Source organism: Urocampus carinirostris, chromosome 19, assembly GCF_059441175.1.
Source record: "Urocampus carinirostris isolate Australia breed hairy pipefish chromosome 19, RoL_Ucar_1.0, whole genome shotgun sequence".
Taxonomy (NCBI): Eukaryota; Metazoa; Chordata; class Actinopteri; order Syngnathiformes; family Syngnathidae; genus Urocampus; species Urocampus carinirostris.
The window spans coordinates 3,175,630-3,200,619 of NC_142367.1; the positions used below are offsets into that span (position 1 = coordinate 3,175,630).

Below are 24,990 nucleotides of genomic sequence, written 5' to 3' on the forward strand. Positions count from 1 at the left end.
TTTAAACATTGAAGGATTTTATACATTTTACTATAAAAGATTTTAAAATACAAGTTACATTTATCGAGTGTAATGAAGATTTTCACTGAGTGGGCTTCAGGTCGCGCTGTTCCAAGTGCGGAGTGTTTTGGCTGGGGAATTTTGATAACGGGGCGCTGACGAAGGACGTCAGGTATTGTTTTGATAAACGCTTGGTGTTGTTTTGAGTTTCTTCAGACAACGAGGAGCCGTAAAGCCCAGGTGTTTTTTTTTTCCTCTGGCCCGCCCATGGGAGGAGCCGACACGCCAGCTTGGGAGAAAGGCGTGGACAGAAAAAGAACTTCAGAATATCGGAGAAGATCGAGAGGGAGAATTGAGAGAAGAGGCTCGACGAGACTCGAGCGACACTAATTCGGCTAATTCGATGGAGTTCACTTAGTTAATTTGTTAAAGAAACTAAATCTGCCCATGTGCGGAAATACCTGTCTTTTGTCCATCTTTTCCCAAAAAGAAACGAGCATGCATTGTTAGGTTAATTAATGTTATGTATGGTTAATGGAGTCAGAAAACTAATTCAAACAATTTGGTAAACGGTACATTTTTAATATATCAATTCCTAACAAACATGCACATATAGTACATGGTCTTTTCATTGCTACTGGAGGAAAAGTTACAGTAAAGGCATAATTATGACAAACTATACTCTTGATATTTAAATTTATGAATGTGTATTTACATAAATGGATAATAATAATAATAACAATAATAATTTCCTTGTATTGTCATTCTGTGTAACAATGTACACAGAACGAAATGTCGATTGCACCTGACCCGTTGTAGCGAGCCGATGCAGCCGCAGCCAACAGAGGGCGCCGCCGAACACTTTTTAAGTCTTAGGAATGACTCGGCCGGGGCGCGAACCACCGACCTACCATCATCTATACTATTGATTTAATAATAATAATAATGTCTACATATACTATAAATGTGAAGAAAAAAATCTTTGATCCTTTAATACATTAAAAAAAGCAAAGGATATGTCATCAGCGCCTATTGCATCCCTACTTAGGTCGCCGCCATGTTTGTCCGGCAGGATGCCGCCACGCTGTTCTCTGGCCCTCGCTTGCATCAGACAACACAACAGTGCTTTCTAGTGGCCAAATATTACAGTGTGAGCAAGGGCCAGTGCCACAGAGCACAGCACGGGAGCTGGAGGCCTGACAAGCATGGCGCCGACTAAGGTCGAGATTTGTTTTAAGTTAACTTAAGTCATGTTGGGGGCAGCACGGCGGCGAAGTGGTTAGCGCTTGTGCGGGAACCTGTCGTGGGTTCAAATCCAGCTCCAGACTTCCTGTGCGGAGTTTGTATGTTCTCCCCGTGCTTGCGTGGGTTTCCTCCGGGCACTCCGGTTTCCTCCCACGTTCCAAAAACATGCATTTCAGATGAATTGGCCGGTCTAAATTGTCCCTAGGTGTGAATGAGCGAATGAGCTGTCTGTCCCTGTGTGCCCTGCGACTGGCTGGCAACCAGTTCAGGGTGTCCCCTGCCCACTGCCCGGAGATGGCTGGGATGGGCTCCAGCCCCCCCGCGACCCTAATGAGGATAAGCGTTACGACTAATGAGATGAGAAGTCATGTTGGTTGTATTGACATTTTCATTTATTTATTTATTGTTGAAAAAAGTCAGGGAGCTATTTAAGTTTTCATGTACCGAGTTGCTGCTAAGCCTAATTTTATTTCCTGCACTGTTAGTTTTGTAAAAGGTACTGTATTCCAGGGAGCTATCAAAAATGTGTTTGAATTTATAACAAATAATCAATTTTTAAGCTTTTACAGAAAATGAAACTCGGCTCCAAATATCTGTTAACGACTTCCGCTTAATACCAAGAATCGGCATCAGCCTTAAAAACCCCATATCGATCAATCCCTAGTCATAAATACTAATACAGTGGAACCTCGGTTCTCGACCATAATCCGTTCCAGAACCCTGTTTGAAAACCGATTTGTTCGATCACCGAAATCATTTTTCCCCATTAAAAATAATGTAAATCGTTTTAATCCGTTCCAACACCCTGAATGTTTACCTTGAATGTTTAACGGAAACATAAAGCTAACCCAGGCTAATCGTATGTTCGCGTTATCGTAATCTTCCGTACGAAAGATTACGCTAACACGAACGTGTAAATCAGGGGTCGGGAACCTATGGCTCGCGAGCCATATATGGCTCTTTCTACGAGTATCTGTGGCTCAGAGACAGATTTGATAGCATGCAAAATTTCTCCATCTTGTCCAAAAGTTGTTTCGTCTATCCTATTAAGTTACACGTAAAGCCAAACCGAAACCTACTATCAAATGATTACTTCGCAGTATATATATGGCACGTTTTTCACTACAACTTACAGTCAAGGTGTCACACAAAAAAATGGGGAAAAAAAACTCGTTTTAGCTGTACAACGCTAAAGAATCCTTTATATAAAAGTTCACTATGTAATCTGTGTTCAGTGTTCAGATACCTTATGATGAATCCACAGAACTGTAAATACGCCAAAACACCGGAAGAGAACTTAGTCATTTGATTGGGTGAGTGGGAGGGATGGGTGGAGCTATGCAAAAAGTACAAGCACTCCTTCCCATCTCTCGCCAAAAGTAAGCACATAAGGCTCCCTATTCTCAGAATGTTGTGACGTTTTTACAAAATAAATGCTTGCATCTGGTTTTGAAACCAATATGTATGATAAAAAAGGGTCAAAAGGAGTTTAACCGATCTTGAGTCATTGCAAGAAAGAGACAAGTTTAAAGTGGTATGTTTGTTGATTTAGGGACAGGGGCTCTGGCATTATTCTCTTTTCATAATTTTTATCAAATCATCAAAAATAAATGTGCTGAAGACTATGCTTTTGTCTGGGGCGCGGGTTTAGCAATTTAGTAAATTTGTCTCATAATATATGGTGTGGCTCTTTCCCAAAATAAAATTAATATTTTTTGCTTTTATGGCTCTTTGAGTCAAAAAGGTTCCCGACCCCTGGTGTAAATTAAAAAAAAAAAAAAAAGATAAAGAAAAGAATTATGAATAGGATTTCTTACCTTTGTGGTGGTCAGCAGAAGGCGCAGGTGGACAGTGGGGTATTCCTTAGCAAGATCAGACACTCGCACACCTCCTTCATATTTTGCTATTATTTCTTTCTTAAATGCAAAAGTTGTACGCACTACTTTTCTTTTTTCACCTGTAGCAACTTTGCTGCTTGCACTGACTTTCTTCGGAGGCATAATTAGGGGCTAAAACACTTCGTACACCTATATTAAAAGCGAAAGCAAAACGAAGCACTTCCGCACGCGATGACAGTTGGTCACAAAAAGAGCGATGTACACCCGTACGCCGCTCAGCATCGCACCCTAGCGTACGCACTCACGCATTACCGGCGTTCCAACTCGGATTTTTTGACCAAACAGTGGAGCAAGAACTTCTCGAAATTTTTGGTCAGACTCCGATTTGTTCGAACTGAGAGGCGTTCGAAAACCGAGGTTCCACTGTACCTTAAAGCCCCAGTGTAGTTTTTGACCACTAGATGGCACTGTTATTCAATGTGAACAAGAACAGTGTCAAGACCATAGCGTAGCAGCAAGATGCCAGACAAACATGCCGGGGACCTTAAGTCGGTATTCCAATGTAAAAGACACATATTGCTCGACTTATAATTTTATTCTAATAAAATTAATATTGGTATGATAGGTCATGTATTTTTGCCTGAAATTCAAATCAATGCTGTTTTTTTTTTTTTTTACCAAATAAGTCTTTTGTACCGCTAGGATGCACTAAATATAACACACTGTCCTTTTAAAATAAGGTTGGCTTTCCCAACAAAACAGATCCCTTGTATTGATACTTACCCGTCCCTACATTCAGCTATAAAATTGACCAGTATTTTGGTTGAACTATCAAAGCACTACTACAGACAACAAATAGAAAACACAACTTGTGTGTTATAAAACGCTTTATTACAAAAAAGAAAGAAAATTGTGAACGCTTGGCGAAGATTCAACTTCGCCAGACACACTTGGCATGTAAAAAGCACATCTCGGTAGGGCACTTGCATAGTGAGGCAGCTGGGGATTTACACACATATTTTTTGCAAAACGTGAACTTGTTTCGCAAAGGCACATTGGCGGTCTTTTTTCTTCCTTGTAGGGTCGAGAACCAATGGCATGAGTACGTATGGCTCGGAGATAAAATTCCATTTCAGGTCATTTCTTCTATAGCAGGGGTCAGGAACCTCTTTTGACAGAAAGAGCCATAATAGCAAAATATTGTAATATTTGTTTTTTAAGAGAGCTACACCATATATTTTCGGACAAAATTCAACAAAACCGCCAAACCCGCTGTCCAGACAAAATTCAATTTTTTAGCACATTTTATTTCACTGTGTGACGTTTAATGATTTCGAGTCTGTGTCCCATATAAAAAAAAATACACCACTTTAAACTAGTCTCCCTCCCATAGTTACTTAAGATCATTTAGGCTCATTTTGACCTTCATTTTTTTTAATATAAAGAATGGTTTCAAAACCAGGTGCATGAGTTTTTCTTTTTTAATAAATGTCACAAAAATAAAATGAAATGATCTGCATTTATATAGCGCTTTTCAAGTCAATGACTTCCCAAAGCGCTTTACAATGTGCTCCACATTTCCCAATAGCGGCCTTGTATTGCAGCCATGTAAGACGCTAACCTGCTTATTGGGGGTTCAATGTCTTACCCAAGGACACTTCGACATGTAACACGGAAAAGCCGAGATTCGAACTAGGATCCCTTGATCCCAAGACGAGCGCTCTACCTCCTGAGCTACTGCCGCCCCAAAAACCTTAAACGAAAAGCTTATGAATGTATTACCACTCAGATAGAGGGGAGCGTGCTGCATTGCATAGCTTTGCCCACCTCTATGCTCACCCAATCAAATTCTGTGTGCCTGGCAAGCGTTTGTGGGCAATTACAGTTTGTACTGTGGGTTTTTCTCATAAAGTGTTTCAACAGTAAACATACATCATCGAATGAGCTTACATATAAAGGATTCATGAGTTATGTACAGCCAAAATGGGGTCTGTTGGTGTGACATCTTGACTGTAACCTGTGCCCTTTATATTTTGGACCAAACCATACGTGTGAGTAGCTTCGGCTTTGCACGCACCAATCCTAACATCAAGAATGCTAAAATTGTAACGCTACAGAGTAATTTACACAGTAGAATTTTATCACCAAGCCATCTGTACTCATGAAAAGAGCCATAAGTTCCCAAACCCTGTCCTATATCACTGTTCTAGAGCCAAGTTTAGTGCGTGCATTACCGATGTAACACCAGTATAGCAGAGTGGTTCAGGCGTATATGAAAGAAATTGTTCCAACTACAGTGTACTCAAGGTATCACGGCAACAGACCCCGTTTTAGCTGTAGGTTGTTAAAGAATCCTTTATATGCAAGTTCCAAAAACAGTATTACCTTTTGAGACAATATATGATTAAAAAAAAACACAGAATAAACTTTAAACACCCAAAAACACCAGAAAAGCACACGTAGCAATTTGATTAGGTGAACATTAGGGGTGGGCAGAGTTAGCAAACAGATCATGTATTCACTTCTGCACCTAAGGTAACTACGTCAGTTTCCTTGTTTTCTGTATTTTGTGAAATTTTTACAAAATATCTCTGCTCTTACCTTGTTTTAAAACCATTATTTATGAAAAAATGAAGGTAAAAATAAGCCTCAACAATCTTAAGTGACTGCGGGAGGAAGACAAGTTTAAAGTGGTTTATTTTTTCATATGGGACACATGATCTGGCATTATAATTGTATCATAAATTTTATCGTATCTTCAAACGTCACACAGTGAAATAAAATGCACTGAAAACTGAATTTTGTCTCAAAAGATATGTAATGGCAATCTCCCAAATAAAATCAATATTTTGCTATTGTGGGTCTTTGGGTCAAAAAGGTTCCTGACCCCTGCTGTATCGTGACAGGGAACTTCTTATTTAGCGTCCTACTTGGGAGAAATTATGCTTTTTTTTCCTACTTGTGATTGTATATAAATGTTTGGTGCTCTTTCCATGACATAAGTTTTTTCAAGCAACAAGAACATTCTTTGGCAGAGAAAATTTGTAAAAAACAAACAAACAAAAAAACACGTTTTTGTATAAAATTGATTCGAGAGTATTGAAAAATTAATGATCTTATTCCATTTACCATAAATTCAACACTACCTAATTAAAAGCCACAAGCTCGAATTCAAGACCGAAACTTACTTCTGTCTTTGTATGAGCCACTCAGAATTTTGAGCCGCAGATTCATTCACATCCATTTCTTACATTTTGAGCCTTTTTACAAGAACAATAACGTTCTATCTAAAAGCAACTCCTCAGTCGACTTTGGAGTCAGATCCTGTGACCATTCAAGATGGTGATTACCAAACAGGCCCAAATTTATTACTGCCCTGAAAGAAAACGCGATTAGGCCGGTGGCACATAAAATTTAAGCCCTTAAGAGCACCAAGGCAACTGTACTGAGAATAGTGCCAGATTGCAACACCAACCTGTCGTTTTGTATTGTTGGCATTGGAGGTTTCTGCAGCAACGGTAATTGCATTCGCTTGTTATCGTTCCTCTAGAATTAATGGAAACTTCATCGAACAGATATTGAAGCCTATAATGAGCATGCTGCTCAATTTGGACTTGATTTGTAGGTAAAAAAGTGTAAATATCGTGAGTACTTTGTAAATATTCAATAAAGTACTTGAAGGCTGTCATAAATGTTTCCAGATGTCACACCAGTGTTTTGTATTTAGAATGCATTCTTTATAGAAAAGAGCAGCTTGCCATTATTCGGGTTTTTTGTTTTTGTTTTTAAGCCGCAGTATTTAAAACTATTTTTCAACTACTGCAATCGTTATTCTATGTCGTGGAAAATTCTACAATTTGTGTGCCTGTACGTTCTAGCGATAGCTATCTTTTATTTGGATTTACTTTCACCTGAGATGCAACAGCACCGACTGGTGGTGTCCCGCTGGGTTTTTGTTTTCTATGAAAGAAATGTGCCTTGGCTCATAACAGGTATAAAAACACCGGTTTCAAATATAGCAAAAAAGTAGCGTAGTATTAGAAGTCGTAGTTCGGAATTTATAATAATAGGTTCACATATCAATGCTAATTTCCATTGCAAATACTTATGGCTTTTTACAATTTAGAGTTAATGTTAGCACTATACTAGCAGGGTAGCATGTTTTTTTTTTTTTATATACATAGAATTTCTATAGTGTTCATAATATATATGAGGTCAATTTTACGACTCATACTTTCATTTACGCCAGTTATGGTGTTTTTCTACTACATGCGAGTTCTAAGCTAGCAGACTTTGTGCTTTTTAATATTTTTTGGGTGCTGTGACATAACGGTTTTGTAAAGTAAATTACAGGCCGTATCTATAAAAGTTGAGTACATTTTCAAGCAAGTGAGTGCCTTTAAATGCAAAATGATGGTGGCAAAAAAACAACTTTTTATCTGAAAGTAATTTGCTTAAAAATCTGCAAATACGCCAAAGCCAGACCACAAATAAGCATCAGTACGACGATGTCCAAGAGTACAGCAAAGAGATCTGCGTGATAATAAATCTGTTTTGTAATCCAAATATATACTATATATTCCTGGGATTTGTCAACACATTTTGTACACAGAGTCAGAATATAAGCCTTGGCGAGGCTCTTTCTGCCTATTTAGTGTCCCCGCCGGGGAGGTGTCTGGGTCCTCCGGTCTTCTTACTGGTACCAGGGCGTCTTGCGGACCCAGTGCAGGGTGAAGCCGGCATCCGTGCGGATTTTGATGGATGCCGCCTCGGCCTCCCGCACAGTCTCCTTTACAGATTGCATCAGGTTCTGAGCGTTGTGTACCAGCATCTCGGTAGCCTGGAGGGAAAGAAATTATGTCAAGATTCAGTGAAATTAAAATGCAAACAGAGACCACTACTTTGCAGTTCAGTTATCGCTGGTTCCCTGTGCAGAAGATCTTCACTACTACAAATCTATTTTTCCCAAACCTTTTCCGAACACCGACTTTGCAAACACAACAAAAGACCCACAATTCGTTCACGAAAACCTTCCTTTTTCCTGCATTTGCATTATTTCACCATACTATTCAGCTCTATGAAGTGCATGTGTGTGTCATGTTTCATTCCAGAAAATGTTTTTTTTTATCACGTGTCTAAATAAAACTTCCCCTGATATCATTTCACCAATCAATTGTAGAAATATATATATATATATATATATATATATATATATATACACACTTTATTGAATATTTCAAACTTTTTCAAACAAAAAAAAAAACGCAAAAGTGGGTGTGCAAAATTATTCAGCCGCTTTACTTTCAGTGCACCAAACTGTTTCCAGAAGTTTAGTGAGGATCTCCGAATGATTCAAGGTTGATCTAAATGACTAAAAACTGATAAATGGAATCCAGCGGTGTGTAATCAAGCCTCTGTATAAATGCACCTGCACTGTGATAGTCTCAGAGGTCTGTTTAAAGCGCAAAGAGCATCATGAAGAACGAGGAACACACCAGGCAGGTCACAGATACTGTTGTGGAGAAGTTTAAAGCCGGATTTGGATACAAACATATTTCCCAAGCTTTAAACATCCAAAGGAGCACTGTGCAAGCAATAATATTGGATTGAAAGGAGTATCAGACCACTGCAAATCTACCAAGATCGGGCCATTCCCCTAAACTTTCTGCTCATACAAGAAGAAAACCGATCAGAGATGCAGCCAAGAGCCCCATGATCACTCTGGATGAACTGCAGTGGTCTACAGCTGAGGTGGGAGAATCTGTCCATAGGACAACAATCAGTCGTATACTGCACAAATCTGGCCTTCATGAACGAGTGTCAAGAAGGAAGCCATTTCTTGAAGATATCCATAAAAAGTGTCGTTTAAAGTTTGCCACAAGCCACCTGGGAGACACACAAAACATGTGAAAGAAGGTGCTCTAGTCGGATAAGACCAAAATCAAACATTTTGGCAACAATGCAAGACGTTATGTTGATGACGACGTTATATTTGGCGGAAAAGCAGCACAGCTCATCACCCTCAACACACCATCCCCACAGTCAAACATGGTGGTGGCAGCATCATGGTTTGGGCCCGATTTTCTTCAGCATGGACAGGGAAGATGGATAAAAATTGATGGGACGATGGATGGAGCCAAATACAGGACCATTCTGGAAGAAAACCTGATGAAGTCCGCAAAAGACCTGAGACTCTTCTAACAAGACAATGATCCAAAACATAAAGCAAAAGCTAAAATGGAATGGTTCACCAAAAAACATATCAAAGTGTTAGAATGGCCTAGTCAAAGTCCAAAACTCAATCCAATTGAGAATCTGTGGAAAGAACTGAAAACTGCTGTGCCAACCAACCTCACTAAACTCGAGCTTTTTTGCAAGGAGGAATGGGCAAAAATATCAGTTTCTCGATGTGCAAAACCAGCTGTAATCGCAGCAAAAGGTGGCGCTACAAAGTATTAACTGAATGGGGCTGAATAATTTTGCACACCCACTTTTCTGTTTTTTATTTGTTATAAAAGTTTAAAATATCCAATAAAGTGTGTTCCACTTCATGATTGTGTCCCACTTATTGTTAATTCTTCACAAGAAATTACAGTTTTATATCTTGATGTTTGAAGTCTGAAATGTGGCAAAAGGTCACAAAGTTCAAGGGGGCCAAATAGTTTCGCAAGCCACTGTAGGTAAACCATAGCGCGACACAAGGAACTGGTTCACTTGTCTGCACTAGTGGATGCGACTGTTTTATCCAACCATATAGGCGCTTGTGTAAAGTTAAACATGCCATTATTCCTACTTTCATTTTACTTTATTTATTTATTTACTTTACTGGGGCGGCAGTAGCTCAGGAGGTAGAGCGATCGTTTTAGGATTAAGGGATCCCAGTTCGAATCCCGGCTTGTCCGTGTTACATGTCGAAGTGTCCTTGGGTAAGACATTGAACCCCCAATTACCCCCAATAAGCAGGTTAGCGCCTTACATGGCTGCACAGATCACGGCCGCTATTGGGAAATGTGAAGCACAATGTAAAGCGCTTTGGGAAGTCATTGACTTGAAAAGCGCTATATAAATGCAGATCATTTCATTTCATCATTTCACTTAGTTTCCGATTTTTTTCATCTGTACTTCTGCATTACATTCTGTTCCCTTGATATTTAATACATAATTTTGTTAGGCTAGGTTGTGTAAAATTGCATACAAACACTAAAACAAAGCACATAGAGTAAACATATTGCTCATATTGTGCTGATTGTAATGAGTTTTTTGTTTTGTTGAAAAAGCTAGAATATAGTAAAAAACATGTTTCGTTCCATTGGCAGATAAAGCTCATTTTAAGTATAATTTTGGTTATTTTTCATAAAAACTGAATAAAAATACAGTAAAAAATTGAAAATGTGTCAAAAATACAATCAACTTCACATTTACAGCAAATTGGTGACCACAAATTATAAAAACTAACTTTATACAAGATTTTTCGGTTTTATTTTGATGCTCTTTTGAGTATGTTTGAGTTTACAATTTGCTTTTAGCTTCCACTTATTTTGCTGTCAGCAGAGTTTATGAGCAAAACCTTAGCAGTGGCATTTTGGTGTGATTCACCTGTTCTGATGCACCTTTCCTAAAGCACGTGTAGGGAGAGATGACGCTTCACATGACACACGATATATATCAATGCAACAGTGTCATTCTGAAACCGCCTTTTTTTTCTTAATGCCTGGTCTGTCCAGTCAGACTGCCAAAAAACAATATATGGCAAGACTTTAAAGCAATTTCAAGCACTTCACACAAAATTCAAGCATTTCTCTGACCTTGAAAACACAATATTAAAATTCAAGCATTTTCAAGGATTCCAAGCACCCGTACGAACCCTATTGGTCGTTTCACCACTGCACCAGAGTTCTACTTTTAATCGTGAGTGTTTTTAAAGGGTTAAGGGATCAGCGAGCCGTACATGTATTCGTTTAAATACAGAAATAATTTGAATACAAAAATATACCAAGTGAAAAAAGTCCTTTACAAAAGCAAAGGACATAATGTCATCGCCACAAGGATTGTTTTTCAACAAAAATATGAAATCTACAAGTAATGCAATGCATATTGTACGATGCGTCATTTGGTCCTCGTTAATTCAAAACGAAATAGTTTTGGTCCGGCACATCTCTGAAGAGCTAGATGACGCTTTACACCAAAAAAAACAATAGCAGCCAAGTGATAAAGGTGCTGTATCTAAGTCTGATCAGGAGTCTTTCTTCTGCAACTGCTATCTGTGGAATCCAATACTCTCTGTTTTGTGTGGGGGAGCAAACCCTTACACAAAGAACCAGCCTGGGGAGGAATAAGCGCCGCCAGGCTGTACTTGCCCAAGACACACCACAGAAAATGGTGCCCCTACGACCGTAGATATTAAGGGATCTGTGAGCCATAACTCAAAAATCAACAGAACTATTTAAGAGAAGAAAAACGTGCGGTGTACCCATTGCAGATCCACTATATGGCGAGGGAACACTGTCATCAAATTTGTCAAAAATCTCCCCCCCCAAAAAATAAAGACCTAACCTGTTCCGACTCCTCTTCACTGATGTTGGTCCTACCCAACATGGTAGCCTTGACCGTGGACAGGATCTTGAGCTGGGTGCTGATTGTAGGAATGCGTTCGCATACCTGCATCCATCAAAGAAAATCCCTCAGTTTAGCCAAACGTCCAAAAAACACATTGATTTTGAAACTGGCTGTCGGTCGTGAAGATGCGTCAGACCTGGAGCAGGTTGGTGCGGATGCGCTTGTCGGTGCACTGCTTGGCAACCTCCTTGGCGAGCCGCGTGACTTCATCGGAGGCCTTGGCGATGTCTTTGGCGCACTGGATGAGAGCGCGCTTGTTACCGCTGCCTCCGCGCACGAGACGCGACATCTCTGCCATGAGCAGGGCCATCCGCTTGGCGGCGCCGATGATGTCGTTACCCTGCATCGCACACAAGCACAACCCGGAATCGAGATCATCCTTGAGGTGATATTTGTATTTTAGGTTTCCTTTTATGCAGGCTTCTGTTTGCGATGCCACATGTCCCCTCTCAAGATTTCTTCATTTTCCTCATGTTGAGGTTTTTTGAGTTTTTCCTTGCCTTCATGTCTGTTCCAGATCAGGGGAGCGTGTAATAATAGTCTGAAAAAAATAGTCTGTGTAATAACCTGTGAAGCCCTTTGAGACTCTTTGTGATTAAGGGCTATACAAATAAAAATGACTTGACTTGACTTTGCAAAAACCTCCCACTTCACATTCATTTATAACAGTAAAGAAAGTTACTACTGTATCTACTACTGTATATGAGTCAGGGTGATATTTTTAGATTAGGTCAGTCTCAATGTCCTCGTTCATGAAACTAAAAACTACTTCCAGATTAACATTCCAAACATTGCCATTTATAAGTCAAGAGCAGGGGGTCTTTACGACTCTATGACGACTATAGAAAGCCCACTGTTTGTTTTGCCTAAATTACCTATTTACACAACTCTTGAAAAAAAAATGATTTTTTTGCATGATTAGTGTTGTGCTTACTCGCACCTTAAATTGGTGGTGGGATGATGTCAGTAACAGCGGGTTTTTTGTAATGCACAATAGCTGAAGATGGGAGGGTTCACTCACCGAGTAGACTAGTGATTGGTGAAACTCCCTGTCAGCACATCCAGAGTAGCCATAAACCAGAAAATTACGGCAATTGGAAAAGCACATCCACACAAATGACAACTGTGCACGACACCACTGGTAAGATTTAATATATTTTATGCCGGTTCCTTAGGGTATTTATGCTGCTACTTTTGTTATTTGGTCCGATAAACTGTATTGCTTGCTGGTGCCATTTTGGTCTTCTGCAAACCTGTGGAATGTGTGCTAAATGCGTCTCCACTTACTTGTTTGGGAGTGAAGCATTTTGGGAAATGTAGTTTTAAAGGCCAATCATATTTCTTTGTATTGGTGCTGAATCAGTATTTAAATTTAAATTCTTCTCTTCTCTTCTAAATAAAGGCGTAGCTCTTATATTTTATATCCAAACAGATGTATTTATTTGTATAACTAGCACTTATTTAGTTTTATTTATATATATATATATATATATATATATATATATATATATATATACACTGGAGCCATATCCCCCTAGTGGGAGGGGGCTTGAGTCAGGAACAGGTTCATATTTCTGATTCTTTCTAGGAGATTGATACAGAGGAGGGGATTCCCAGCCCCCTCGCTCAACCCAACTGATGTGTTGGGAGTCATTAAGTGACCAAACCCCCCAATTCCAACCCCTAATGCTGAGCGCCAAGCAGGGAGGCAATGAGTACTAATGTTGTAAGTCTTAAGTATGACTCGGCCGAGGCTTGAACCAGCGACCTCCCAGTCTTGGGGTGGGCACCCTACCCCCAAGGCCAGCGAGCTGGTTAGTTACCGTAAATTCCGGACTATAAGCCGCTACTTTTTTCCCAAATGTTCAGCCCTGCGGCTTATTCAGTGAAGCGGCCAATGTAATTTTTCTATCGGCCACCAGCGTCACTGGAGTATAAAAGGTAAGATTAAGACCAGTAGAATATGTGCGCCAAGAAAGACTGCAACCTCCAAGTTTATGCATACATTGTCTGTAAAGTAAAGGTACGTTCCGATAATGAGGAAGACGCCCTTGATGGCGATAGTTATGAGGATGAAGTTGAGGGGGGGGGTTATTGATCTATCTTCGTTATTCATTATCCATTATCCGTTATCGGTCAGTTCATAATACGCTACAAAGCCTAGGAGCCGGGACACTTACTCTCAGCCAAAAGGCCAAGCTAAGGTCCTAGTCCTAAAGCCATGCTGCGATCATTGCGAATGCACCGTTCCCGGAGGTACTGCAATACCGGGCCGATGCGTGGAGTGGACAGAGCAAGCTCATATTCCATCTCCGAAATGCAAAATATTCCAATATCTGCAGATTATAATCACTATACCAGTATGATTTACCGTGAATTTCACAATTACGGGATGCTTTTTTTGACAGGCACGTTTGTTGCATTGCGAGCGTGATCCTACTAGCGTGTTGGTACCTTTCAAAGGCACGGTTTGGGATTATTACTCTTTCGGTGTACCGTCTTTCTTCGTAAATATGTGTAACCATGCATAATATGTATTTGCAACTGTATATTTTTGTAATGTATTTATTTTAGAGATTTATTCTGTTATGTGTTCTACGGACGAATCAAAGAGAAGGGGCGGAGCAAACGCGGGCTGATGGGAAGTGGAGTAAAGCTGAGTTACCGGTAGATCAGTCTGTTGTCGCAGCGGACAATAGTGGATATATATTTTTCCCACCCTTAACTTTGGAAATATACATTTTGTTTCCTTGGATTACTTTCAACGGGACCCGGACTTTACAAGTCAGCATCATACGTTAATTACGGGTATCGTTTTCCAATCATGATGCCGACTGTGGTTCTAGTATCGTATACTGCCTTTTACAACGGCATCACATTATTGAGAAATTAAGCAGCCTTGTTGTTTTTGGACTGTGGCTTTGATGCTATGTCAGTCCTTAGCTTGGCCTTTGCCATGATCTTTGATTTCTGTAATCCGGAGATGGAATAAGAGCTTGCTCTGTCCACTCCACGCATCGGCCCGGTATTGCAGTACCTCCGGGAACGGTGCATTCGCAATGATCGCAGCAAGGCTTTAGGGCTAGGACCTTAGCTTGGCCTTTTGGCTGAGAGTAAGAGTCCCGGCTCCTAGGCTTTGTAGCGTATTATGAACTGACCGATAACGGATAATGGATAATGAATAACGAAGATAGAACAATAACCCTTAAAAACCCCAAAACCCCCCCTTACACGCTGGTTAACTACTGTTAAAAGAAAATAACTCTGAAATTGTTTAATTGATGTTGAAAATGTCAGGAAAAAATGTTAAAACGTCATATTGTCACGTCATATTGTCAAATATAAAAAAATTGTAAATATGCTTGATGGCTGTGTTTTGCTGCTGTTGGTGTCGGTGGATTTGTTCAGACCGAGGACAATCGACTTTGGCCTGGACGGATCTATTGACACTAACAAAGATGTTATATAATGAAATTGTGAATATGTTTGATTTTCGAGAAGGTTTGTTCAAACCTCACTTTGTGTTTGCTGTTAAAAACGTAATATTGGAATATAATATTGTGGATGTGCTTGATTGCTGTTGAGATTGTCATGATTGTTTTCTGTTTTTAGTGTCAATAAATTTGTTCAAACCAAAAAAAATTAGAACTTACAGAAGGGAGAGGACCTACACAGAGGACTGAAAGAATGCTGCTTGGGAGGGTGGGATGGCAGAGCTATGCCCTTGCACAATAGTATTGCCTTTTACACGCTGGTTAACTACTGTTAAAAGAAAATAACTCTGAAATTGTTTAATTGATGTTGAAAATGTCAGGAAAAAATGTTAAAACGTCATATCGTCACGTCATATTGTCAGATATAAAAAAATTGTGAATATGCTTGATGGCTGTTGAGATTGTCATGTTTGTTTTGCTGCTGTTGGTGTCGGTGGATTTGTTCAGACCGAGGACAATCGACTTTGGCCTGGACGGATCTATTGACACTAACAAAGATGTTATATAATGAAATTGTGAATATGCTTGATTGCTAATAAGATTTTCGAGAAGGGTTGTTCAAACCTCACTTTGTGTTTGCTGTTAAAAACGTCATATTGGAATATAATATTGTGAATGTGCTTAATTGCTGTTGAGATTGTCATAATTGTTTTCTGTTATTAGTGTCAATAAATTTGTTCAAACCAAAAACCAAAATTAGAACTTACAGAACCCAAATGTATCTGTACGTAACATGCGGGAACGGTCCTCGTGGCTGCGCGTGAAGCAATATATTGGTGCTGATGTAGCCATGATCTTTGATTTTTGCAATCCGGAGATGGAATAAGAGCTTGCTCTGTCCACTCCACGCATCGGCCCGGTATTGCAGTACCTCCGGGAACGGTGCATTCGCAATGATCGCAGCAAGGCTTTAGGGCTAGGACCTTAGCTTAGCCTTTTGGCTGAGAGTAAGTGTCCCGGCTCCTAGGCTTTGTAGCGTATTATGAACTGACCGATAACGGATAATGGATAATGAATAACGAAGATAGAACAATAACCCTTAAAAACCCCAAAACCCCATTAGAACTTACAGCCTAGTCTGGGGTAAACTTGTAATTGTATCACAAATTTTAATGCGGGCGCACACGGCTTATACACAGGTGCAGTTTATGTAAGTACAAAAGTGGCAAATTGCTAAAAAAGTGGTGGGTGCGGCTTATAATCAGGTGCGCTCTATAGTCAGGATTTTACGGTATATGTAATATTTAAAATTTAAAAAATCATAGCATCAACTTTATCTCTATCTACTGGTTTATAACTATCAACTGTGAATTAGTAAAGAAATAAATCAACCCAGTGGAAAAGTTTTTGGAGTTGCAACCGACTGCCTGCTCATTTGGCACCTTTTTCAAGCGGGGGAAAAACAGAGTCCAACAGTCAGGCTGTTGCTTACCTTGCTGGACCACTTCCGGGCCTCGTCGTGGAGCTGCCTGGCAGCCACCATCATGGGCTCATTGACCACGTCGCCGGCCTTCTGCTCGGGGAACTCCTCGTCCTTCTCCTCTGGGGGCGGCGGCCTGGGCGGAGGAACTTCACCTTCGGGGAGGGGCGGTTTGGGTGGGGCCGGCTCGTCATTGAGCTGCGTGTAATAGAAAAAACTTGATTCAATCCGTTTATTTTTAAAGCATTGCTGTGTTTTTATTGTTGTTTGTTTTTGGGTAGTTTTAAAGATAGAATAACCCAAAACTGTAAACTAAATTTTGACCACCCCAAAAATTGCATGTGGGTTGCATTTTTGTAATTTAAAAAGCGTGTGCACTCGCATGAAGGGGGCTGAGATACTGCAGGGAAGTGGAAATTGGCCACAACAGGTCACGCCAAAGACACTCAATGAAGCTACCAATAAGTAAGCTCGTGCTACTGTAGCTAAAATAAAAATGATAAACAACTTGGTGCAGCTAATTAGATTAGATTAGAATTTGAGCAGCTTTAAGTTACAGTTGATTTGAGATTTGATGAAACCTTGGATAAAACATATTAGCTTTCCACAGCTAACGTTAGTGTCTTAACCTTGCCATAATGAGGTGCCTCCCCGTGCCAACCAGCTAGATAGATAGATAGATACTTTATTCATCCCCGAAGGGAAATTCACATTTCCAGCAGCATCCCTGGGCTGAGAACAGTACAATAATAAAGCCAAAAGAATGCAATATACAAATACTCAGAACTGATAACTTTTATAAGCGTTTAGATCAGCACCGGTGTAAGGGGATACTCAATTTACAATGTAGTGGTACAGTTCGTACGGACTGCAGTCGGGCAGACTGAACGATTTGGTTGGATGTGTGAATATGTCAGAAGGAAGACAGTATGGGTCGGTAGCTAGCCCTGCTATCTTCAGTTTCTCTAAATACAGGTCTTTGTGCTTATCTGACAAGATGAGCCACCTCATCAGACAGCTGGACAATAATAGTCATGACTAGTCATTGCCAATGGCCTCACCCATGGGGAGTAATGTTTACTACAGTTTACTGTCATCTATCATGGCATTGTCACACGGTTAGCTCACGTGTGTGCATGGGTTCAATAGTAGGTGTCTCAAACTTGCCTGACAATAGCTTGAGGCCTCAGCCCTAATATAAAATTTTAATGTTAGAGCTCGAAATTGAGAAGAAAATCACACGCAAATGCAGCCAAAAATTACAGCGCATGCAGGATAAAACTTACTAAGCGCGACTTCCGTCTGCGGTGTGCTTTATTTGCAGTATTTAAAAGTGAGTGTACTTGGTTGGCTGTTCCCGTTGAAAGAAATAGAGACAAACAGAGAGAATGACAGAGACAATAAGACAAACTTACATTCAGTTGATCCAAATCAGGAGGCGGGGGTGGGAAGTCGGGCTCCTGTGGTTGGAATGCCTCCCTGACTTTGGCGACGGCGCCGAGAATCTTGTAACCCGAGTCCAGAAAGCCCTTGCGGAGATCTGTGGCAGGTACACACGTTTTAGAAAGTCCGGATAAATAAGTCTAGCCCTGGGCAAACATAAAGGGATCAGACATACTCGGATCCTGGATGTTTCCTGCCACTGCTTTGGCGTCCATAACCATTGGTGAGATGGTCTGACTGAGCTGGTCTGACGCCGCCTTGACTGCCTCGCGGAATTTGGGGTCCTCGGAGTTCTCCACTTCGCGTTTGGCCACCAGGAGGATACGATTGGCACGGCGGGCGATGCTGGTGGCACCTGCCACCAGCATCTGCGGCTGTTGCTTTTCCATGGCCATGCGGCATTTTTCCAGGTCCTTTTTAATGGCCTCCTCAGACGCATCCAACAGGGACTTGGTGTCAATGGCCTCGTCCACCAGACCTACACACACCCAACGTTAGGTTAATATAAACAATAAGGCTACAACAATAAATGAAAATGAATGAAAACTTTATTTTGAACATGACAAAAAACAAAAACAAAACATTACGTCCAAAACAAAATATGAAAAAAACAGTGTGTTGTAAAGAATGCAAAGAGTAGATAAGAGAATATTTTTTGCATTGCAGAGAACTGAGATGCATCTTGAGTTTTTCCTTCACATGTTTTGAGTGAGATTTCCAGTTTAATTTGTCAACTATTATTACACCACGAAACTTGATTTTAACTTACTCTTTCAATATTCACGCCTTATACTCGCACATGCACTCAAGTGTCCTTATAACAATTACCAAATAACATGACTTTAATTTTATCTAAACTAAATGATAACTAGTTCTTATCAAACCACCTCTTTAATTCGCATATTTTAGCAGTGATTGACCCCAGTTGTTCATCAGCATCAGGACTATTTTTAACATATGTGATACCTTTCAAATGTCATCTATATAAAGCTTAAAGTTTTGGACCCAGTACTGACCCCTGGAGGACGGCACAACGATTAGTCGACATTGTCGACGAAAATTCATAACAGAAATAGTCAACAGTGCATTCCATTATCAACTATTGTCGCCATACATGTTTTTCGCAAGATGAGGCATCTCTACATGAATATAATCTCTGCTGATAGTTGCTGATGCACGATAGCGCCTATCTCAGGCTTACATTTCTAAAGTGTGGGAGCAATTTTGCCTGGATACGGCAAGTAAAAAGACTTTCAGGACTATAAGTCACAGCTCTTTCATAGTATGGGTCGGGGTGCGACTTATTCTACAGTAATAATTATATGTAAAATTATTAACACATTATTAAATGATTGAGTTTTACAATTTTATTACCAGTACTGTGCATAACTTCACGTGTAATTTTCACAATAACGGCAAGAGGGCGCTCTAGACCTGTGTTAATAATTTCAACCTTAAACTCCACGTAGAAGCAGAAATGGAATAACAGCGGATCATCTATCTCCCGACTTGGGGGAGTTGTTTACCTGGTAAAAAAGACACAGAGGAGGAAGATTTGACTGGATTTAATGATTTGGAGTGAAGATGATAGTTTGCTAAGCATGGTCTTTATGCTAGAGTTATCTCAATAATATGTTATGATGTTACTGACGAGCGTGCAGATATGCACATACTGTACGTGTAGCATTAGTATACAGTGTTCTCTATTCCATTTTTTGACATGTAAGCTTTTGGTGTTGGATTTTATCGAATAAAATTCCCCCCGAAATGCAACTTATACTCCATGTGCAATTATACATGATTTTCCTTCTAAATTATGCATTTTTTGGCTGATACGACCAGAAAATATGGTCCTTGTAAAACAGGCTTTGTGTATATTGGCAGTACCTTGTTGATGCACCCAAATTTAAAGACAACGGTCGGACAGTGGGACAAAACCCGAGCCTGACTCGACTCGTTAAGATTCAAGTAACAATCAAGCCAATACAGTTTTTATGACATGCATTGTACATTTTATACGCATATGAAATGAAATAATCTGCATTTATATAGTGCTTTTTAAGTCAATGAAGACTTCCCAAAGCGCTTTACAGTGTGCTTCACCAATAGCGGCTGTGCAGCCATGCAAGGCGCCAATCTGCTTATTGGGGGCATTAGGGATTCAGTGTCTTGCCCAAGCACACTTCGACATATAACACGGAGGAGCCGGGAATCGAACCTGCAATCTCTTGATCCCCAGACGAGCGCTCTACCTCGTGAGCTAATGCCGCCCTAATATATATTAACCATATAAGAGCGCACCTGTCATCTTCTCCACATTGTCAATCCACTGATTCTTCATGGTCTCGAAATGCTCGTAAGCAGCTTGGTTGCCGGGGTTTCTTAGCAGGATCCTCGCGGCGGAAACCACCTGCACAGAGAGCCGAGCCCAAATAGGTGACAAGCTAACTTTAGAATCGACGTTGGTAAAAAACAAGTGATTACCTGCGGCGTTAAATCTCTGGTGGACTTGACAGCCGCCTGGATGCCCTCCACCGTGCTCTTGTTGGCTGTGCCCACAGCGGCCGCCTTTTCTGCAGTGGCGCCCAACCTGTTGGCGTGGTTCTCGAAGTTTGCCGCTCGCTCCTCAAACATCTGCAAGCCGTCAAATTGGATAGTCGGCTATTAGCTTAGGTGGTGCTTTTGGCTAGGTTCACACTGCAGAGCCTAGTTGCTCAATTAAGAATTTTTTAAGTGAAATCAAATTTTTTTAACGATGTTTCACATTTTGTGTGCACGGCAGCTGAGTTGTTAGCACCTATGCGGCACAGTTCTGGGTTCAAATCCAGCTACCAGCCTTCTTATGCATTTTCATGTTCTCCTCGTGCTTGTTTGGGTTTTCTCCAGGCACTCCGGTTTTCTCCACATACCAAAAACATGCATGTCAGGTTAATTGGCCGGTTCAAATTGTCCCTAGGTGTGAATGAGCGAGTGAGTTGTCTGTCCTTGTGTGCCCTGTGACTGGCTGGCAACCAGTTTAGGGTGTCCCCTGCCCACTGCCAGATAATAACTGGGAAGGGCTCCAGCACCTCCGCGACCCTACTGAGGATAAGTGGTACAGATGATGGATGGATGTTTCAAATTTCCAGTTAAATGCGAATTGTATTTAATCGCCGATGTGAACACCACAAGTCAAGTCAAGTCATTTTTATTTGTATAGCCCTAAATCACGAAGAGTCTCAAAGGGCTTCACAGATTGTTACACTATATTACACAAACTATTTTCAACCGACAAGAGGAGTAGGTTATTCGTATGCAATGGAGTAGAAGTGAGTTTTAAGTTTAGATTTAAAACCAGCAGAAGACTTCTGGTCTACATGCGCAGAAGGACATGTGATGTCACAGATTTGCGGAAGTACTGCGACGTCGAGCGACATGTTGTGAATCCAGTTGTATGCAATCTTGACTGTACCGTGTTCATCTTCCATGAATGTGCGAATTCATGACACTCCGTGTTTTCGTACTGCGCGGTTGTATATTTGATTGCTTCCTATCGCCTGATTGAACGCAACATAGTCATCTGCTGCCTATAGATGACGTGCAGGTTGCATGAATGTGCTTCGACCATTCACACTGAAGCTGCATTCCAAAATATTATATATGAATCGGATCTAGTACCTCATATGTAAGTGGCCTGAATTTGGTGTGAGAAAAAAAAATCTGATATATGCCGTTCAGACAGACTTTAACAGATTGAATACAGGTCGCATCGGTGCAAAAAAAAAAAAAATCCCTGCAGTGTGAACCTAGCCTTTGTCAAATTTGTAAACAATAAATCACAAAAAAGTGTTACTTCATCAAGTAACTTGATGGTGAGAACATCTACTGGGACGTAGGACTGACCTCATCCCTGTTGGGAGTGTCCAGAGGTGCGGTGGCAGCCACGGCCAGAAGCTTGATGGGCGTGGTGGTGTCGCTGAAAATGTCAGAAACTTCCTGGGTCATCGCTGCCTGCATTTTTCCTTTGAGGTCCTAAAAAAGACGTGCAGATATTGGACTAGATTCAGTCATTGCATGTTGTTGTTTGGTCACTTATTTTGTAGTATTTAGCAACATTACCACTTGTAAGGGCCCTTCTCAAGGTTTGTTATTTTACTTGTGCTGAGGTTTTGAGTTCCTTGCCCGCATGTTGGTTTAAGATCAGGGGATAGTGTAATTGTATCCCGTGCAGTCATTTGAGTCGTTTTGTGATTAAGTGCTATACAAATAAATGTGACTTGACTTGACATTTGTTCATGTACTTTTATTATTTTTTTACTGTTGTTAATTGTATTATAAAATATCGTTTATGTTTTGTTTTTATTTTAGTGTATATGTCAAAGAGTGATGAGTTTCAAATATTTTTTTTTATTACTATGGCATTCCTCCATGTACTTTTTTAATTAATAGCACTGTTATCATGTTTATTATTATTATTATCAGTATAACTTTAAGACATTGTTTATTTTATGTGTCTAAAAAGGGATGAGTTTCAAATTAGTAGTTTTAGTACAATGACATGCATTCAAGTATATTTATCATAACTATTGTTATTATTTTATCAGACATTTGTTATATTATTGCTATTTTTAAGATTTGTTTTATTACATTGAATGCTGTCCAAAATGTTTACAGTACATTATTATAAATGTTTTAGTAAGTTTCCACCAAAATATTTTTATCATGTGTGTATTTCTTTACCTCCCCCCAAAAAAGTTTAGTTTATATTCAAGATTTCTTATCTACTATGATTTTAGGATCATATTATTGCTGTTTTGTGTGTATTTTTTTTCATCAAGACTAATAGAATTTATTGGTATAATTGTGGATCAATTTTATTTTCACATTTATTTTATTTTCAGATATTTTGCTGTAATTACATTTACATATAGTATGGTTTTTTTGTGTTTATTTTAGTACATATGTCACTTTAAGTGATATAATTTTAAAATCAAAAACGTTGCTTACATTTTTGGAACTATTATCATACGTTTTTTTGTTATACTACATGTTACTTCCACAGGTATTTCTTTGAGTACGGTGTATTTTTATCTAATATACATAATGCTTTTGCCTTCATTTTGACATTAATTGCATTCATTATAAGTCAAAAACAAGGTCCAAAACGCCTCAAAACTGTTTTGTATTCCCAAATATACCCAGCAGAGGAGCGTGTTTGTTAGTATATAACTGTCGAGTTATCTAGCATTTTTAGTATTATATTTTCTGAACTATAAATGTCCACCTAAAGACTCCACATTGGCCAGAAATTTGAAAGGTTGCCTTATGACCCGGGCTGCCTTACATACCGCAGAAAGACAGAAACAGAAAACAACGTTTTTAAAACAAAATACTATACATGTTCTACTATATTAAACCGCAATGTTATTGACGCACACGTGAAGAAGTGGAGATGTTGTTTGACCTTTAAGAATACAGAACAAAATACACTATGTAATGTTGCTAAGTCAGTGTTTCTTTCACTGTGAGTAAATATAGAGTGATAATGAGATAAGCACTAATGCCTTTTGCGCTAAAATATTTTCTGTACCACTGGTGGTCTATTGATTAAGTGTCATGTCCTTCACTCCTGCATTGCAAACAATATATTGCGATGTTAATCAGCGATATTTACCAAGTGATCATTGCACTAATCCATACCGTAAGTGTATAAAGAGCCTTATAATTATACACGAATAAACACGGTAGCTTTTACTGTAGTCTCAATTTCATGCACTTTATAGTGTAGTGTGCCTTTTGTTTGAAAAATATATGACAGAAGCAGGGTTTTTGATGGCCAAATTCAAGCACCTTTTAAGGATTCAAAGCCAATTTTCATTTTTTTTCCAGTACTATTGAAAGAAGAAACCTAGCACTGATCAAAAGGACGGGAGCCTAAACCATAATTTCAAACCCCAAATCTAGCCCCAACCTTATTTCGGAACCGTGAATTTCATTTGAAACCCTAATTTGCAGTCCAAATTCCAGCTCCCAACCCTAGGCCTACACCTAACCCTAGTTGTAGCCCTAGCATTAACCATTCAGTTTAGAACACTAATATGGACCTCAAACCCTAGTTCCTAACCCTACACCTGTCTCTACTAGCAGTCACCCTAGCCCCAACCCCTTTCAGGACCCTCAATTCAGTTTGATACCCTAATAAGGAGCCTTATTAGCCTTTGTTTCTAACACTAGCCCCTAACTTATTTTGGAACAATAAAGTGAGTTTAAAACCCTTATTTGAAGCCAAAACTCTAACTCAGAACAGTAGTTCAGGGGTATAAACCTCATTTTTGCTCAGGGCCACATAGTAAAATGAAAACTCAAAAGGAAGTAAGAAAGAAAGAAACAACGAAAGAAATGAAGAAAAAAAAAAAGAAATAGAAAAAGGAAAAAGTGAGAGAAAGAGAAATAAAAAGAGAGAAAAAAGTGAGGGAGAGTGAGTGAGAAAGGAAAAGAGAGAGAGAGAAACAAATAAAGTGAGAAATAAAGAGAGAAAAGGGAGAAAAGGAGAGGACAGAGAAAAAAGAAGAAAAAAGAGGGAAAAGAAAAATAGACAAAGATGTGAGAGAGGGAGATATAGAAGGAGAACAAGAGAAGAGAAAGAGATGAAAAAAGAAAGAGAAATAAGAGAAAAAAGAGATGAAGAGAGAAAAAAAAGAGACAGAGAATGAGGGAAGGGAAAAAGAAAAAAAATAAAGAAAAATAAAATAGATCAGAAAGAGACAGAAAAGGGGAGAAAGAGAGAAAAGAGAGAGAGAGACATATAGAGGGAGAACAAGAGAAGAGAAAGAGACAAAAAAGAGAAAGTGAAATAAAAGAGATAAAGGAAGATTGAGAAAGAGAGAGAGATAAATGGGGAAAAAGAGAAAAACAGAGAGAGTGAAAGAGAATCAGAGAGAAACCAAGACAAAAT

At 39.6% G+C, this 24,990-nt stretch overlaps 1 protein-coding gene and 3 pseudogenes across 1 annotated transcript in view; 2 read left to right on the forward strand and 2 right to left on the reverse strand.

Annotated features, from left to right (window-relative positions):
* Nucleotides 1–7,268: 7,268 nt before the first annotated feature.
* vcla (vinculin a) overlaps nucleotides 7,269–24,990 on the reverse strand; it is a 61,706-nt gene continuing 43,984 nt past the window's right edge. The window contains exons 13-21 of the mRNA XM_088323474.1: nucleotides 21,939–22,067; nucleotides 20,541–20,690; nucleotides 20,358–20,466; nucleotides 18,232–18,534; nucleotides 18,029–18,153; nucleotides 16,626–16,811; nucleotides 11,836–12,039; nucleotides 11,637–11,741; nucleotides 7,269–7,923 (exon numbers count right to left, since the gene is read on the reverse strand). Coding sequence (XP_088179600.1) covers nucleotides 7,777–7,923; nucleotides 11,637–11,741; nucleotides 11,836–12,039; nucleotides 16,626–16,811; nucleotides 18,029–18,153; nucleotides 18,232–18,534; nucleotides 20,358–20,466; nucleotides 20,541–20,690; nucleotides 21,939–22,067 — 1,458 coding nt within the window. The 3' untranslated portion in view covers nucleotides 7,269–7,776. The remainder of the gene's footprint in view (nucleotides 7,924–11,636; nucleotides 11,742–11,835; nucleotides 12,040–16,625; nucleotides 16,812–18,028; nucleotides 18,154–18,231; nucleotides 18,535–20,357; nucleotides 20,467–20,540; nucleotides 20,691–21,938; nucleotides 22,068–24,990) is intronic.
* On the reverse strand, nucleotides 13,941–14,024 carry LOC148346904 (U2 spliceosomal RNA; annotated as a pseudogene).
* Nucleotides 14,639–14,758, forward strand: LOC148346905 (U2 spliceosomal RNA; annotated as a pseudogene).
* On the forward strand, nucleotides 15,990–16,079 carry LOC148346906 (U2 spliceosomal RNA; annotated as a pseudogene).